The 16884-nt window shown below is 45.7% G+C and overlaps 1 protein-coding gene across 3 annotated transcripts in view; it reads right to left on the bottom strand.

Annotated features, from left to right (window-relative positions):
- KDM1A (lysine demethylase 1A) overlaps positions 1-16884 on the bottom strand; it is a 1339130-nt gene that overhangs the window by 941463 nt on the left and 380783 nt on the right. For 2 of the 3 annotated variants that reach the window (XM_086957681.1, XM_086957679.1), the window contains exons 8-9: positions 12862-12956; positions 4328-4476 (exon numbers count right to left, since the gene is read on the bottom strand). In XM_086957681.1, the coding sequence (XP_086813807.1) occupies positions 4328-4476; positions 12862-12956 (244 nt within the window). The remainder of the gene's footprint in view (positions 1-4327; positions 4477-12861; positions 12957-16884) is intronic. The other variant, XM_086957680.1, reaches the window with a different exon arrangement.

A 16884-nucleotide genomic window follows, 5' to 3' on the forward strand; every position in this document is an offset into this window, starting at 1 on the left:
GTGTCTTCGATTGGGAGTCTTTTGGAGAGAACGTCTCGTTTCATAGACTCGTATCTTGCCCCCATTGTTAAAGACCTACCATCTTACGTGAGATACACAAGACTTTCTCTGTATAATGTATAACATTGCCTGGGAAGAAAACATGCTTTTAATAACATTGGATGTGGTTAACTTATATACCTGTATAGATCACAAAGAGGGCTTGATGGCAATCAAGTGGTTTCTGGATAAGAAACCAGAGAAATACAATGTGCAATTTGGACTAGGTACATAGATGACCTTTTTATTATTTGGCGGGGTGATCGTACCTCGGCTGAGGATTACATCACCAAGCTAAATAACAACACTAAGAACTTGAAGTTTACTAGCACTAGAAGTGCCACTAATATTTGCTTTTTGGAATTGGAGATTTATATAAAGAACAATACTCTCCAAACGAAACTCTACAGGAAACAGACAGCGGGTAATGCAGTTTTGCATGCAGCTAGTTATCACCCGAAGAGTCTCGTAAGAATTGTACCCTATGGCGAGCTGTTACGTCTGAAAAGAAACTGCTCAGTGGAAACCGATTTCCAACAAGCCAAATTTGAGGCAAATGACAGGTTCCTGAGTAGGGGATACTCCAATAGTTTACTACAGCAGGCTTCGACGAAGACATCAGCAGTCAACAGGAGGGATCTCCTGGTGCCTAAAGCTGTGCCAAAGGCGGAGGACGAGGTGAGAATGATCACCGAATTTAATACCAGGTCTGGCGATCTAGTCCACATCTTAAGAAAAACCTGGCACATCTTGATGACTGACAGCATTCTGAAGAAGCATCTCACGCAGCAACCGTTAATAACTTATCGACGCTGCCAGTCATTATCAGATCACCTGGTCCGCAGTCATTATTCCACAAAGCCAAAGCCAGTTAATATGTCCAACTTGAAAGGGTTTTTCCCCTGTCTTCGCTGTAAAGCCTGCAAAGGGAGAAGAAAAACTTTAGAGTATCCGGATAGAACAGGAGAGGGTAGACCTAACAGAAAGATTACAAAATTGTTAAACTGCAACTCAGAATTCTCCATCTACTGTCTAGAGTGCCCCTGCAAGAGAATGTATACAGGGAGTACCATCAACCCCTAGAACATATGCGGGCGATCGCCAATAAAGATAGATCTTATCCGGTAGCTGGCCATTTCGCTGAATGTCACCAGAGCGACAGAGATCTGTTAAGCTTCTATTGTATAGATCAAGTAAACCGTCAAGAACGAGGGGGGGACAGAGAAAAGGCACTCAGGATCTTGGAGTCTAGGTATATAATCGATCTTAAAACCATGACACCGTGGGGCCTGAATAATGACGAGGAGCTGTGGGTCCACCTCTAACAGACGCATAGGATCATGTATCTCTTGACTGTATATATCCATACTCTAACTGTAATTCTGAGAAATTTAGATACTCCTGTTACACCCAGAATGGTCTTCGGCTCGCCTTAAGCTGAAAATTGATTAATAAGAGGAGATATGCCCATACAGGGCTACAATACAGGAGAGACCATAGTCAGTTATATTGAGGTCGATCACACCTATAAGTAGTGCCAATTGGGAATACATCCCTCCAAAAAAAACAACAAAAAAAGAGTATGAGACATGGTACAATATTTGACCTTGAAACTGCCTATTGTGTCTATTAATATCAATTCAATCGGTATGTGTATAATATTATGAAATGTTTGTTATTAGTATGTTTTTTAATGAGCACTAAGCACTTTGTATTTGATTGCGCGATGTTTGTAACCAGTTGGCTGCTAGTGGTTTTCCCCTCCTGTGCTGGAAAGTAAGATTTATCATTGTTCATGACAAGGTCAGCTCGTCATGAGCAGGGAAGGGGTTAAACTATATGTTAAGAAATAACATACTAAAAGATGGCCGCCACGTTGGCTATTTACAACATCATCTATGTCAATGATTTGTGAAGTGGCCTATAGGTTTAAAATAGCGCTTTTTTACACTAACAAACTGACACTGACGAAGCTAGAGTAGCGAAACGCGTCTGTCAGGGGTGAAGGGGGGTTTGCAATAATTATTCTTCAATCGGATTCCAGTGTGCTCGCCATTCTTTCGACTTGGATAAGTTGGAGTGTTTTGCAATAATATATATATATATATATTATTTTTTTATACACACACATCTTTTGTCGCATTGCATGATGGTGGACGCTACTTGTATCCACACTAAATTAAGCAGGACACAGGGGTAATGTATATCTTTCCTTTGGGGAAATGGGTCCTATTAGGAGTCCAGCAGGACTGTTCTTTCTTTTTTCTGAATCTTTTTCGCAACAACAATACAGATTATATGACTTTTGTTATGTGTTTGATCCCTTTGTTCATCCAGTCTTCTTCCCCCTCTTAACTGTAAGGGTTCATGTCAGTCTTGTGACAGAGATTCTTAAAGGTTTTTAAAGTTTTTCTCACAAGGATAGACCTTTCTCGGACCAGTAAGGTTGCCTTAATTTTAAAAGGCTCTATGACAGAGGTCATTGTTTCTATTAAGAGCCAGCTCTTGTTTTACCATTCCCACATATACTTGTCAGTCATTCTGCACAGTCTATGTCTCTTTGAGAACCTTTGTGGGATTAGTTTGCAGACCCTCCTCCAGTGGGGTATGGCTGTGGTATTTAATTCAAAGTTATGGAGTCTGCGGCCAGATGTCTATCAAATGTAAGAGTTATTTACATTCGGTAACAATACATCTGGTAGAGACACAGTCTAGCCGCAGATACCTCAACGCCCCACTCATCCTCCCTGCTCTGCGAAGGGTTTTTGAGATAGGGGGTATACTCTTTCAATGCTGGTCTTACTTGCCAGTGATGACAATATCTATCTGTTTGGTCTAAACCAACTCCTCGGGCTGGGCATTTAGCTTTTGTTTAAATGTTCAGTTCACCACCCTTGAATGGTGTGGTTAGTAAAGTATATGTGTACTTCTTTTGCAGTTTTTACGCCAGTGAGCAGTTTGATTTTATTTCTTATTGGTACACATTACACATTGACACTGGTGATGTCCGTAGATTATGTACTGGAATGACAAACAAGCATTTAGTGTTGTTGTTGTAGGTTCCGTTTAACTACTACCATGCCATTCATTACATAATGATTGGTTCATAGAGGATAAGGTCTCTCCTCTTTTATGAGTTATTCTCTAGGGCGCACAGTTCTTGTGACACGGTATTAAAATGTATCTTTTGGGGATTTTTTTCTAAAATCCATGTCTGGTATTTTAATTCAGTTTGTGGTTTATTTTTATTGTTGTTTCAAAGATTTTGTAATATTTTTGGCAAACTTTATACATAAATAAGTAAACTGTTTCCACAATCAGTACTAGTAGTGGTTCTGCGTTCTAGCACGAAAAGAAGCTTCACAGTAGAAAACGGACATCAGAGCGCCGGAGGGGACTTATATGGCTCCACTGACTGCATATCCGGAAACATCACTCTGAAGCCAGTACGACGCCGCCCCCTGCCGCGCAGAGGTACTGCTGAAAAATCTCCAGATCCAGACTGGAGCCTAGGGGAAATTCAAAGTTAAGGAATCTGCGGCTAGACTGTCTCAACCAGATATAGTGCTACCAGAGGCAAGCAACTTTTACTTTAAGCTCCTTTATTTGTGTCAAATTCTCCAAACAACAATCTGCATTCGCTTTGATGTAGAAATTCAAGGTGATTCAATCCGGCAATGGCTCCACAAGAATGGGGAAAGCAAAGTTACGCAATGTGACCTCACGTAGTTAGATAATACGTCGTCAGAACGAGAAAACAAGATGTGTGCATTGGCAAGTTTTAACTGTAAGCTGCAGAAGTCAACAGATGGCTTTCTCCAATAATTTCTCATGGAGCTATTTTTACTATAAAAATATCTTCCTGAAGATTTTCCTTTATGTTTCTTTACACCATAAAAATCTGGTTTCAATGATTTGATCCGAATAAGTCTCAAACAAATAGTGATTTCCTGCTAGTACAAAAGTTACATGCAGGTTCATTTTCAGGCAGCTCATTAGCACGTTGCAAATGAAAAGATGCCAAGAACAGACCATTAAAAAGATCACATGAATAGTAAATTACAGCAGCTCACTCTAGTCCCAACTTACACCACTCCAGCCCTATTTCTACCCATTGCAATCCCCTACACCATAACTTGGAATGCGGTATGCATCATCCACTGCTCCACATCTGGAGCCCAGTCTGTGAGGTCCACAACAGCTACTCATGCACAGTTAATTGTTTGTGACTGAAACCGATAACCTCAGTAGAAAGATAAATAGTGCAATACACTTTGAGGACACTTACTGTATAACAACCTCCAAAGCCTGGCCAAGGGATACAGGTTTATTATTAAGAATATTGAAGTCCAATTGATGGCTAAGGTATGAAGTGGCTTCCAGCAAACGATTGAACTCCTGCTCTACCATTTCATCTTTCTCTTTCGGAACCTGAAACTCCAAGTTGAATAGAAGTGTTAAATTTGCGTATTACTAAAACCTCTACTTTCATCTACGTTGGCCAAACTGCTGGTTTTGGTCTGCAATACAAGCACAATTGGTAACATTTTAAAACAATCTAGCAAAAAAGGGTAGTAGAGCTGTTAAAATGCAAAGTCTTCAATTGTGTTTGTAACAAAAGTTATGAATAGTATACCATATCTGTGAGCTATGCCAATTAAGTTAATCAGACAGGTTCAAATAAATCAGGTTTGAAAATCAACTGAAATAACTGTGGTGGGAGTGATAACATTCTTCCAGGGAAATGTAGCTGTTTAAGAACAGTTTTTGGGATTGTTGCTGTTGGCTTGATTTTAAACACTGCTGGAAGTTACCAGAATTTTAAAAGCAACTGCAAAATTTAGGTGCAGGAAACTGAACAGCAAAAATCAGCACTTATCGTGAATAAAACTGCGAATATTAATTCGGATAAAATCAATATTAGTGCCCATCTAAGTAGCGTACAAAGAAACTGACCCAACTCTTCATATTTGTTGCTCTTATTACTATGACGCTACCCCCTGCTTGTTGCAATAATCATTTGGAGAACAGTCCCAGGCCCTTTCATTCAGGGGTTAACATGCACTGTTGGACTGGGATCGCCCAGAGCATTATTTGCCAAATCCCGAAAACATATTCCCAAATGAGGAGACAAACATGCAGTGCACTAAACCATTAAGTAAATCCAAACAGACTGAGTAATTAAGAAAAGGAATCCATTTAAAATAAATGGGCATGTGTGCTCTGAGTGTTCTCCCCATGAGCTTTCCTGACGAGACAATACATTCTTGCCCAACAATCGCCACTAAGCTCCAGAAATACCCAAAACAAACAGGATGCGCAGGAAGAAAGGCCATCTGTCCAACTGGAAAACCAACCACATCCCGCTCTCCATACGTTGTACTGAAGAGATGCACTGAACCCTAAAACTGCCAAGAAAACATGAATAAATGGGGTAAACGTAAGGGGCAGTACCCCTGGAACAAGGTTTAAATTCCCTTTACCCCAGAAGAAGGCTTAAATTCCCTTAAAATTAAGCAAAAAATCCAGCTGTTAGAGTCACAGCTGAGAGATTCTGGTACAAGCTGTACCTTACCAACGAGAAAAATAAACGTAGGCAGCGGCCTCCCGAGGATCATGTGTTGTTAACTTCCATGGTCTCACATCCATAATATATCTTCGCTATAATCAAAAGGCTGCGCCGATGAGAGCTGATTTGAAGGGTTACAGCCCCCATTCCCATTTAAAATCTGTGTTCAACAAGTGTTTTGTATACTAGACCACCATAAAAGGAACACGCAAAAACGGAAATTAAAGGGGGCAACAACCTACAGCATGGTGCTTTCACCAATAATATTGAACACTCTTGGGTATCCCAGATTATGAATGAACAAGTACCACTCTTACAGAATAGCCCCAGCTGGTATTCAAGGACTCTCAAGCAACATTTGTATGAAGGGAGGTGTGACATACCAAAGCCACTGGCATTCACAATTCTAACATACTGCACAAGTTTGTACGGCACTGTATCTATTCATTTCGAGGCACAGTGAAATGAGTGGCCATGTTTCTGTACCAACAATGTGCAGTGGCTGAGCCTTGGGCTGGCTAACAGACATACAGATGGCGTGCCTGGGACTTTATAATACTTTTCACAAGGCAAGTAATGTTAGAGGTAGAAATGGCACAGTCATGCAACAGAAGCTTTCCTTACAAAGAGTATACTACCAAAAGACAATCACATATGGCCACTGCTTTAACAGATTTGGACGGTAAGGAAGGACATTTTTTGCACCAATTTTGCATTATTCTCTTTAGAGTAGGAAACTGGTTGGTAAGTAGACTATTTGGGTAGTAAAGCCTTAGTACTGGTGGTGTCCATCTGAGGGATAATGAGGATACTAGCTTCGTTTATACTCCCTTCTTTTCTAGTAGAAAAAGTACTAGCTGAGAAAAAAACTCCTTTGTGTCCAATGTCAAAAGAAAGGTACAGAGGGAAAGTCACTGAACCTTGCCACTGTGAGTTTTGAAATGGCATTAAGAAGAAAAAAAGAATAACGCCCATAAAGAAATGTGGTTTTACTGGAAGGAGAGGAGAGCTGGAAGATTCACCTTTTGATTTAAGTGTGTAAGAAAATCTGAGCTATAGAACCTTCTCAGCAGGTCAGAGCCTCTCCATCTGGGGTAGGCAAAGCACATTAGGATATAAACGTAGTGCCTTCTCTCACTGATTCTTTAATACTATGTCCGGACTGGAGGCTTCAGATTATGCTTTTCTCTCTCCGCTGTTTATTCAAAAGTAACCGCATAGCGGCCAGAAAAGCAATAAACATGGAAAAAATATCACATATGCCCAACATCGGGTTAATAAAGACAACAGAAAAAATCAGAACACATTAGGGAACTAAATATCCCATCAGTCCATGCTCATAGTCCTTCTACAGTGTCCACAATCCTTAAGGTAGGGCGTCCATCTTGTGGTCTCGTCCTCTTTCTTCGCTGCTTTGCAGCCAGTTAATTGCTTTTTTCCTATGTTCTCACTGGTTATTGTAACTGTGGCGGTGTTTTGGGTTCTAGGCACTGTGTATTTGTAGTTTGGCTTAGGGGCTCTTCATTGATATTCACGTGCACGTTTTATCTTTCAGAGCCCCTTATTTATTGTTGCGGGGACGTTTCGCCCCTGACGCGACTGTCCCGAGAGTTGCGGCGCTGCCTCCTAGCCGCTAGAGGGAGGCGTCGGGTCTTTTTTCTCCTCAGCGCGGTTTCCCTGTCAGAGGGGAGCCGCGCTGAGGAGGAGAGCCACGCCGGAGCCTTTCCTCTGCCGCCTCACCTTGACGCCCTGTTGGGTTGTATTGCCCCAATTTTGATTTACGCCCTTGACGGGTCTGTACTAGCAGGTTACCTCAATTTACGCCTTCGGGCTGTACTTTCCCAGCACTATTGGAGGTTAGTCCGCTAGCCAGCGTACACCTTAACGAAGCGCGCAGGGAGGCGGCTTCGACCCGGTCTTTGCTAAGAGAGTCTGCGCGCTAGGTGGAGTGCTGCCCCTATACTCCCTGGCTCGCCAGTGACAAAAGCCTTTGCTAGCCTTCGGTTGGCCCATACCCCTGGTCCCTAGTGCCAGTCGGAAACTTCCGCCTTTTCCACACCATAGCAAATAGGCAAACATGGCGGAAGGATATTATGTAGAGGAGGAGACCCATCAGTATTTGGGGGATGATGAATTTTATGATGCAGTGGATCAATCCATCTACAGGTGTGTGCAGGAGATAGTGGGGCCTATGGAGGATCGACTCTCGGCCCGTATAGTAGAGGAGTGCGCAAAGCTGGCTCCTGCGCTAGTGAGGGCCCCTGCGGGTTCCCAGTCCCCTATGGAGGGGCATCCGCCCCACCCAAGAAGGTCTGTAGGGACGGCGGCTCGGGGGTGAGCCGGGTGTGGATAAGGGCGCCTTTGAACGCCTAAGGGATGCGTTTTTGGCTAAGGCAAATGACCCTGCCCCGGCGTCGCTCCCGGCCCCGTGCCCATCGGTGCACACGGGGACAGCCCCTTCCTCCCCGGGAGGGCTCTCCCCTGCGGACACCGACGACGACGAGGATTCGGTGCGGTCTTGGCGCCCGTCCGGTACTTCGACTGAGTTGCCTCAGGACGGCTCAGGTATGCTGGACCCAGACGATATGATCCACCGAGGTCGGCCGCCTGGACGCCGGGCGACAAAGTCGCGAAGTTCGTGGCGGGGCGCCTCCGCAAGCCTCTAGAGAAGGAGGCACATAGTTGCCTGAGGGGAGAACGTCCACGTCCGACACTTGAAGGGAAGGTGGCCATGACTCCGGAGCTTGACGGGAAGATGGCCACCTTTATGGCAAAATTTGTGAAGGATCCTCGCAAGGGCATCGACCGCTCTTGGCGGTCGTGCCAGGATAAGCTTTTGGATACCATAGGCCCCCTGACGAAGATCCTAGATATGGCCGAGGAAGCCAAGGCGTCGGGCTCTACCATAACCCCAGACGTTTTATCTAATTGGGCACAGAGGGCAGTCATTTTCTTGGGCAACGCCAACTGTGCGCTTTCTACCGAACGCCGGTGCTCGCTGCTCATTGAATTAGACTCCAAGTTAGGGGATCTGGCCTCTTCAGAGGCGGGAGCGGTGGCGCAAGGTGGCCTGTTTGGCGACCCATTCATAAAAGAACTGGGGAAGTTTGTTTCCACCTTTTCCTCCCTAGACAAAGCCCAATCCACCATCAAAAGGGTGTTCCAGCAGCGTTTCTCTAGGGGGGCCGGTCGTTGTAGGGGCCTCACAACCGGCCGTGGCGGTCAGAATCAACCCAATAAAGGGCAAGGCTCCGGCAGAGGCCAGTACAACTCCTCTGCCAATTATACCAACTTTTATCCCACCAAAGGCCATCGTTTTCGTGGAAGAGGCGGCTTCAGGAACGACGCAGGAAACAATAGTTTCCACGGTGAGTGTAATCCCTCCGGACAGAGTGCTAATAGGAGGGCGGTTGGCTTGATTCCCGGAGGCCTGGGCGGCCATCACGAGGGACGCCTGGGTTCTTCAAACTGTACGGGGTTTCCGTATAGAGTTTTACGATCAGCCTTTCCAGGTGAACGCCCCGCACCCAATTGTTTTCTCCCGGGAAGACGGGCGGTTGATCGACGAAGAGGTCTCAGAGCTGTTACGCAAAGGGGCCATTTGCCGATCAACGAGACACCCCTCCGGTTTCCTCAGCAATGTTTTCTTAGTGGAAAAGACAGACGGGGGCAAGAGGCCTGTTATAAACCTCCAGGAGTTCAACGGCTGGTTGGTGTACAACCACTTCAAGATGGAGGGTATTCACCTCCTGAGAGACGTGCTTTTGCCTAACGACTGGATCTCAAGGATGCTTATCTGGTAGTTCCCATGCACCCGCCTCATCGTCGATTCCTACAGTTTCTCTGGCGGGACCAGATTTTCGAGTTCACGGCCCTTCCGTTCGGACTTTCCTCGGCCCCCTGGTGTTTCACCAAACTGCTACGCCCAGCAGTGGAGGTCCTTCGGAGTCGAGGCATACGGATGATTGTCTACCTGGACGACAGCCTGCTTATGGCCCAATGTCCCAACAAGTTGGTGCTTCAACTCGACCAGACAATTTCTTTGTTGCAGGGTCTGGGTTTCATTGTCAACAAGGACAAGTCAGTCTTCGCACCCTCCCAGAAGATGGTGTTCTTGGGGTTCGTTGTGGACTCGGTGCAGGCATCTCTGAGACTTCCTTCTCGGAAGATGGCCAAGATCCGGCACGTGCTTCGACAGATGATCGCCAAGTCTCACACGTCCCTACGCCAGATTGCCAGGGTGGTAGGGCTTCTCTCATCCTCGATTCAGGCAATCTTTCCGGGGCCACTTCATTATCGGGCCCTTCCGCGCCTCAAGGCTTACCACCTCAGAAGGGGCCTGACGTACGAATAGTTGGTTCCTCTGTCGGAGAAAGTGAAAGGAGAGATGTCCTGGTGGCTCTCCCATATGGAGGCGTGGAAGCCAGCAGAACAGGCTGGGGCGCCCGCTGCGGGGATTTTTCCACAGGCGGCGGTTGGTCGTAAGAGGTGCAACAACTCCATATCAACTGTCTAGAGCTCCTGGCGGGCTCTTTCGCTGTCCGTTGTTGGACCAAGGACTCGGCGAAGTCATGTGTGCCTTTACGGATGGACAACATCTCAGCGGTACGCTATGTCAACTACCTGGGCGGCCCTCGGTCGCGGGCCTTGGCAGATCTGGCAAAGGATTTTTGGGATGACTGCCTAGCCCATCAGGTCTCGGTGACGGCGGAGTACCTCCCGGGCAAGGCCAATCAGGTGGCGGATTGGCATTCGAGGTACCTGTGGGATTCGAGTCTCTAGCACAGGGATCTCCAAACCGGTCCTGGAGGGCCGGATCCATGCCAGATTTTTAAAATTACTACATGTATCTCAATGGGGTTATCCAAAAAATCTGGCATGGATCCGGCCCTCCAGGACCGGTTTGGAGACCCCTGCTCTAGCAGTTGGACGCGCGGGTGTTTCACTGGTTAGAGACCATGTGGGTCCCGTTCTCGGTGGATCTGTTTGCGTCCCGCCTCGATTTCCAGTTACCGAGGTTTTTCAGTTGGAGACCGGATCCCCTGGCGGAGGCCACCGATGCATTCCTCCAAGACTGAAGTCGGGAAAAGCCCTACGCTTTCCCCCCGGTTTCAATGGTGGTGAGGTCGGCGGCCCATCTTCGCCGCCAAAAAGCAGACGTAGTGATGGTGACGCCCTGGTGGAGGTCGCAAGTCTGGTTTCCGGTTCTTCTGGAACTTTCTTGGGATTCTCCAATCCTACTCCCCCGGTTTCCTCGTCTCCTTCTCAATCCGGACGGGGAGCCTCATCACCTCATCATGCAGGATTCTCTTCGCCTCATGGCGTGGCGGCTTTCCGGAGACGCTGGTCGCTCCCAGGACTTTCGGGCTGGGCTGAGTCCTTCTTGTCTAAAGCGTGGGCTGACAGTACCACAAAGAGGTACTGCTCAGCATGGTCCAGGTGGGTTCGTTGGTGTCTTCGACGGGACTTGGATCCCCTGGTCGCAGGTGTCGTTCCTCATCCTAAATTTCCTAGCGGAGTTGGCGGCGGATGGGTTGGCCTACAGGACCATTAACGCAATGCGTTTGGCGATCTCAACAGCGCACGAACCGTTGAATGGGGCCCCCCGTAGGGGAACATCCCTTGGTTTGAAGGCTTCTTCGGGGTGTACGTCTTTCTTTACCACCGGAGCCGAGATATTCAGTCTTGTGGGATGTGAATGTGGTTCTAAACCTTTTTCTTTCTTGGCAGCACAACCAGTATCTATGACTGAAAGAGTTATTGGCAAAATTGGCTATGCTTTTGTGTTTGGTGTCCTGTCGTAGGGTTTCAGATGTGCGTGCCTTGGATATTTCTGCACGGATGTTTTCCCCAGAGGGGGTTACTTTTACTGTGGGGCGCCGTACAAAGTCCGCTACGAGGTCTATCTTGTACCCGGCCTTTGTGGACGTTCCCAAGCTTTGTATTGTGCAGTGTTTGAAGACATACGAAGACGTTACAGTGGAATTTCGCCCTCCGGGCAAGAGGCAACTCTTAATTGCGCTACGAAAACCGCACAAGGCGGTGTCTTCCTCCACCATCGCCCGTTGGGTGCGGTGGGTGCTCCAAGAAGCTGGCATTGATACTAAACAATTTGGAGCTCATTCAGCTAGAGGCGCTATGCCCTCAAAGGCTTTCTCCTTGGGAGCACGTTTAGAGGATCTGAGGCGTGCGGCGGATTGGTCCTCGGATTCCACTTTCAAGCGGTTTTACTTCAAGCCTGTGGTGGATATTGCAAGTTTGGTGGTTAATAAGCTTTGAACAAGCATAATCTGAAGCCTCCGGTCCTGACATAGAATCAAAATTTGCCTAGCATAGTAACGGTAAGTTTCAATTCTATTAAGGACACGGAGGCGAGGATTATCCCACCCACACTTCCTGCGGAGATCCCTTCCCGTATTGGAGTAAGTAATCAGTTTATCTTTTAAATGCAATCATTAAGACTTGTTCGGGTGACGAGTGTTGTTCTTGCGGTTTGGTCTTATTTCCTCTAGCGGAATGGCAATGCTCACGCTGTTGTGTTTTTCCTGCTAGGTAATGATGGCGCAAAGCAAGACCGTTGATGATGTGGCGTGTCTCGCGCGAAGAAAGAGGAAGAGACCACAAGATGGACGCCCTACCTTAAGGATTGTGGACACTGTAGAAGGACTATGAGCATCGACTGATGGGATATGTAGTTCCCTAATGTGTTCTGATTTTTTTCTGTTGTCTTTGTTAGCCCGATGTTGGGCATATGTGATATTTTTTCTATGTTTATTGCTTTTCTGGCTGCTATGCGGTTACTTTTGAATTAACAGCGGAGAGAGAAAATCATAATCCTCGCCTCCATGTCCTTAATAGAATTGAAACTTACCGTTACTATGCTAGGCAAATTTCGACTCTACCTTCAAAGGATTCTAAAGAATGAGGGGGGTGCACTTCAAGCAGGTTAGTATACTGAAAATCCAAATCTCTTGTACTACCATCTACACAGCCACTTCGGTTCATGGCTCTGCACTATAAATGTTCAGGGCAACACAGAGTTTAATAACAATATGGTTCTCTCTTAAGTTTAAATATTGTAAACAAAATATTGGTAAAATGATTCACACTGTAATAAGGCAGGCTTGAGCAACTGGGACCTAACGCAGCTGGTACTATACACAACTTTAATTTAACCGATTCTTAAACGCACATTTTAACTCAATACCCACTATGAAGCAATGAAATTTCATTTAAAATATAATTATACTTACAGCTTGTCCATTAGCTTCGTAAAGTGGACATTTTTGTTTAATTTTGGCCAACTCCATGTTTACTTGTTTACTGATAACTGCCATTGGATTTCCACCTGAAACATAATTTGAATAATTTTTAACAAAGTAACTTGTACCAATACACAATAGTTATAAAAGTTTATTTCTTGTCCAAGCTGTGATAAACATCTTAATGCGAGACCTTCAAGCTTGGGCTTTAGGCATTCTGTCCCACTTCAAAGCGTTTACTACAAAACACATTACTCACATCATAAAACTTAGATTACACGTTTTAAACACCCAATGTGTACAAAACTAGACAGTTTTGCTCAAAGTTGGGAAAGAGCATATCTCTTTACTGTCTGGTAGCGCAAGATTAATTTCATTAGGATGCCTTGTATTCATTCTAAAGAGTCAGAGAAATGGGGTTACCTCTCCTCCCAAAAAAGCTTAAGCCGTCCTCGTCTGACAGAAGCCTTAATTCTGCCAAGAAAAGAGCATATGTATCCCAAAGGGAAAATAAGCTAGCAGCGATTCCTGGAGGTAAACAAAATGCTATTGGCTATGAATTTCCAGGCCTCAGACCATGCCCATTAATTAGGTGTTTAGATATCTGGAACCCTATCTTGGGAAACACAAGAAATGAATGTTTGAGGGAAGGGGAGATGGGGGGGAGGGGACAAATCAAGAGTAAAATCAAAATTTTCCGCACCAGCTGGGACACATACCCTTCCCATTGTTGGACATGCCAGCCACAGTACCCAAACAGCAAAGGTCCATCTCTTTTTTCATGCAATACGCCCCCAAACTGCCACTTCTGTTTTGAAAGCTCCACCAGCAGATGGGGGTCATTTTGATCCTTGGTGCTCCACAAGCAAAGGGCACCTTTTGTTTCTATTCTGGCCACCAGCACTTTTGGGACAGCAGGGGCATTGCTCATCAAAGTATTATTGCATTATTTGATCCAACAAAAAATAGGTACGTCTGGTGACAGAGTCCATCTTCATATGCCTTTAATCGTTAGCATCACTTCTAAGGTTATATATGGCATAAACCTTCAGGTAAGTGCCAAATTAGTCGGAGCAGCAACTTGCTGCAAAGATCCTGGCCCAGCAAAGTGAAGCTGTGGGTTAAACAGAACACAAGACTGTTGGTTACTGCATGGCCAGGGGCAGATACAGATCTCAAAAGAAGCAAAATCGGGTAGCACAATTCACCCAATAACTCACACCCCAGCGAAGCTTCCCTTTTTCTCGCCTATTTTGTCCTTATCACATACCATGAGCAGAGTGGGGTAGGGAGTATGATTGGGTGGTGACGAAAGTTATGTTATGCACTGTAAAATAACTAACATTTCAACGCGTATTTTTCAGTGAATTTCAAGCTTTTTTTAAAGACTTATTGTATTTCCTTGCCATTTAACCAAACGGAAGTGTGCACAGCCTTTGGCTGTGTACAGTGGTTGTTGGGGGCATATTCCTGTGCCTAACTTCCACTGGCGTACAACACAGTGTTCAGCCATACTCAGTGGCCGGTGGCTACAGCACTCACCTTATGTACCCTAATCTTTGATTTTGTTTCCACCCTGATATTCTTGAACTGGACTTAAGCTGCTAATAGTTTTCCAAATTTAAATCAAAGTCAAACTGAACAAAAGTCCTTAGTGAATGAAACATTTATTCATCCCTCCACCCTATCCCCTGAATCTGCTCAGAACTACACATTAGAAGAATAAACAAAACCTGCTAAATGTCTGATAAGTTTCATGTGAATTTAGCCAATGATGCCAGATTTATTACCCAATGAAAAACTTCATTAAACCCTTCCTCCAACTGACCTGCATTAAAAGGAGAGCACCAGGAGTAAGCTAAACATGCAAACTCTGTGCCAAATGTTATCCAGATCCATCAACAGTACCACAGTTAATAGCAAATAAGACATGTTTGAGCTAACGCAATTTCACTTGACTCCTCATGCTGGATCTGCACAAATCTGAAATTGCTGCACTGCCTGTAAGTTGCTAATTGCTTGCAACATTTCAAGCAGATTCGAACAGTCCTGAAGTTATTAGGGAATTTAAAGTGTACCCCCCTCCCCCCCAACATTTCTCACTCTGAGTGAATTAGCACAAATTTGACATGCCAATAGAAAACAAGGTTTTCTAAATGTTTGCCAATCTTTATGCAAGTTTGTTACAGGGTACCAAATGTATTACCAAATTAGTACTATTTCTCCCCATATGGATCTGCACAAATTTTAAAATAGCCAAGAACGAGCTTAACATTCTCGGTGTCTGCCAAATTCATGGATATTCCACAGGCACTTAAGTTTTAATAGAAAGTTTTAATAGAAAGTTTTAAGTGAACAAGAAATGCATTTTTAACTGTCAGAATATACAAACCTGTTAACCCTATCAAGCCCATCCAACATATTTTTCAACTGCTAATATTTCAAAAACTACGGAACAGATTTAGACCAAACCACAAAAAGCCCCCAGCGTAAAATGGGTGATCAATCCATGAAGGAGGACACTATCTGAGTAGCTTCCGCCTGCCTGACCATCAGATCAATGATCTCAACCAATGAGGTTGGCTCTTAAAACCAAGAGAGGTAGAACACCAAAATAGACGCAAGTCAAAAAGAAAGTATCCCATTTTGGTCGCAATCACGCCATACACTTACAACCATACAATTAATGCAGCCCACATCATCAGAACATAAATGTATCGAATCTCAAAATATATAACAAGAATTTATTTCATAAAATAAAAACATCAAACGTAAAACTTAATCATATTAAAAAACTTTTTTTAAAAAGTCTTTGCATATTTTATAAATACACATCGCAAAAAGGACAAAATTAATCTACAATTTCAAAACAATATACACACAAACTGGAGAAAACAGTAGACCAGAATAATTCATATCATTGTATAGAATCACCAGTAACTTCAGAATTATCTGTCACAGTTGAAACATTTCATAGACTTTTTCATGAACTGGCAGTTATCCAAGTAATCTAGTGTCTACACACAAAGAGCATCAACACGTTTCAGTGGGTAACACACTGCTCAAGCCATCTTCTTAAGGATTTGTTGATATCTCCCGGTTATCAATGAATTAATCTTTCAGATATTCATACTGAAGCAGACCTTAGAAGTCCTCAATATACTCTAAGGCTATTCAGGATGGTCCAAAAATACCAATACGCGGTATGGAATCTGTGTTAAAAACCGACACACACGGGGGCGTGGCCAAGATGGCGAGGTGAGCGGACGCACTCTCCGCGAGCTCCTCCGACCTCGGAGCCCCGGACCGTGAAAAAGCTGCCGATCTCCCCCCGTTTGGCGCTGGGGTGGCGGCGGACGCAGAGGGTCCGGAGTGCGCACTTCTGCTGACCCCCAGAGCGGCACTGGGGCTGCCTCGCGGAGTCTTCGAGAAAAGTGAAGTCGGGGGTCGGCCATCTTAGCAGCCTACCTGGCAATGGACCGAGGCACTGCAGCGCTCTACCCCAGATGAAGAGGCGGTGAAACTCCTGGGCGCCCCAGAGGCGGCCGCTGGTGTGGCCAGGAGCGGAACCCAGGAGTGAGTTGGCACCCTGCGTGGTGCTGGGAGCGGCAGCGAGAGAGGGGAGAGGCGGAGTCCCTGCACGCCGACCGGACTACGAGGGGCCGAGGACGCGGCCTAGCCCGAGGATTCCCCTGACAGTCTGACTGCCGGACTGCTGGGCTACGACAGTAGCCGATGATAGAGGTGGACGGGCCCCAATGGGTCTCGGAGCCCGGGTCCGGATTGGGGGCTGAAGGTGACTGGCGGAGCTCCCGCGAAGCCAACGGCGGAAGAACAGACGCGCAGCCCTGAGATCGCGGCCTGTGCGCCGAACACGCGCGGCTCCACCACGACCGGGCCGCCAAAGAGGGCCTGACAAGGGAGAGCTCCAGACGGTTCGGGGACATCAGCGAGGACCGGCTGCCGTCGCGGAGGTCTGGATCTCACCGACGGCACGTCATACTTGGCCGGGGA

Source organism: Lissotriton vulgaris, chromosome 2_1 (genome assembly GCF_964263255.1).
Source record: "Lissotriton vulgaris chromosome 2_1, aLisVul1.2, whole genome shotgun sequence".
Taxonomy (NCBI): domain Eukaryota; kingdom Metazoa; phylum Chordata; class Amphibia; order Caudata; family Salamandridae; genus Lissotriton; species Lissotriton vulgaris.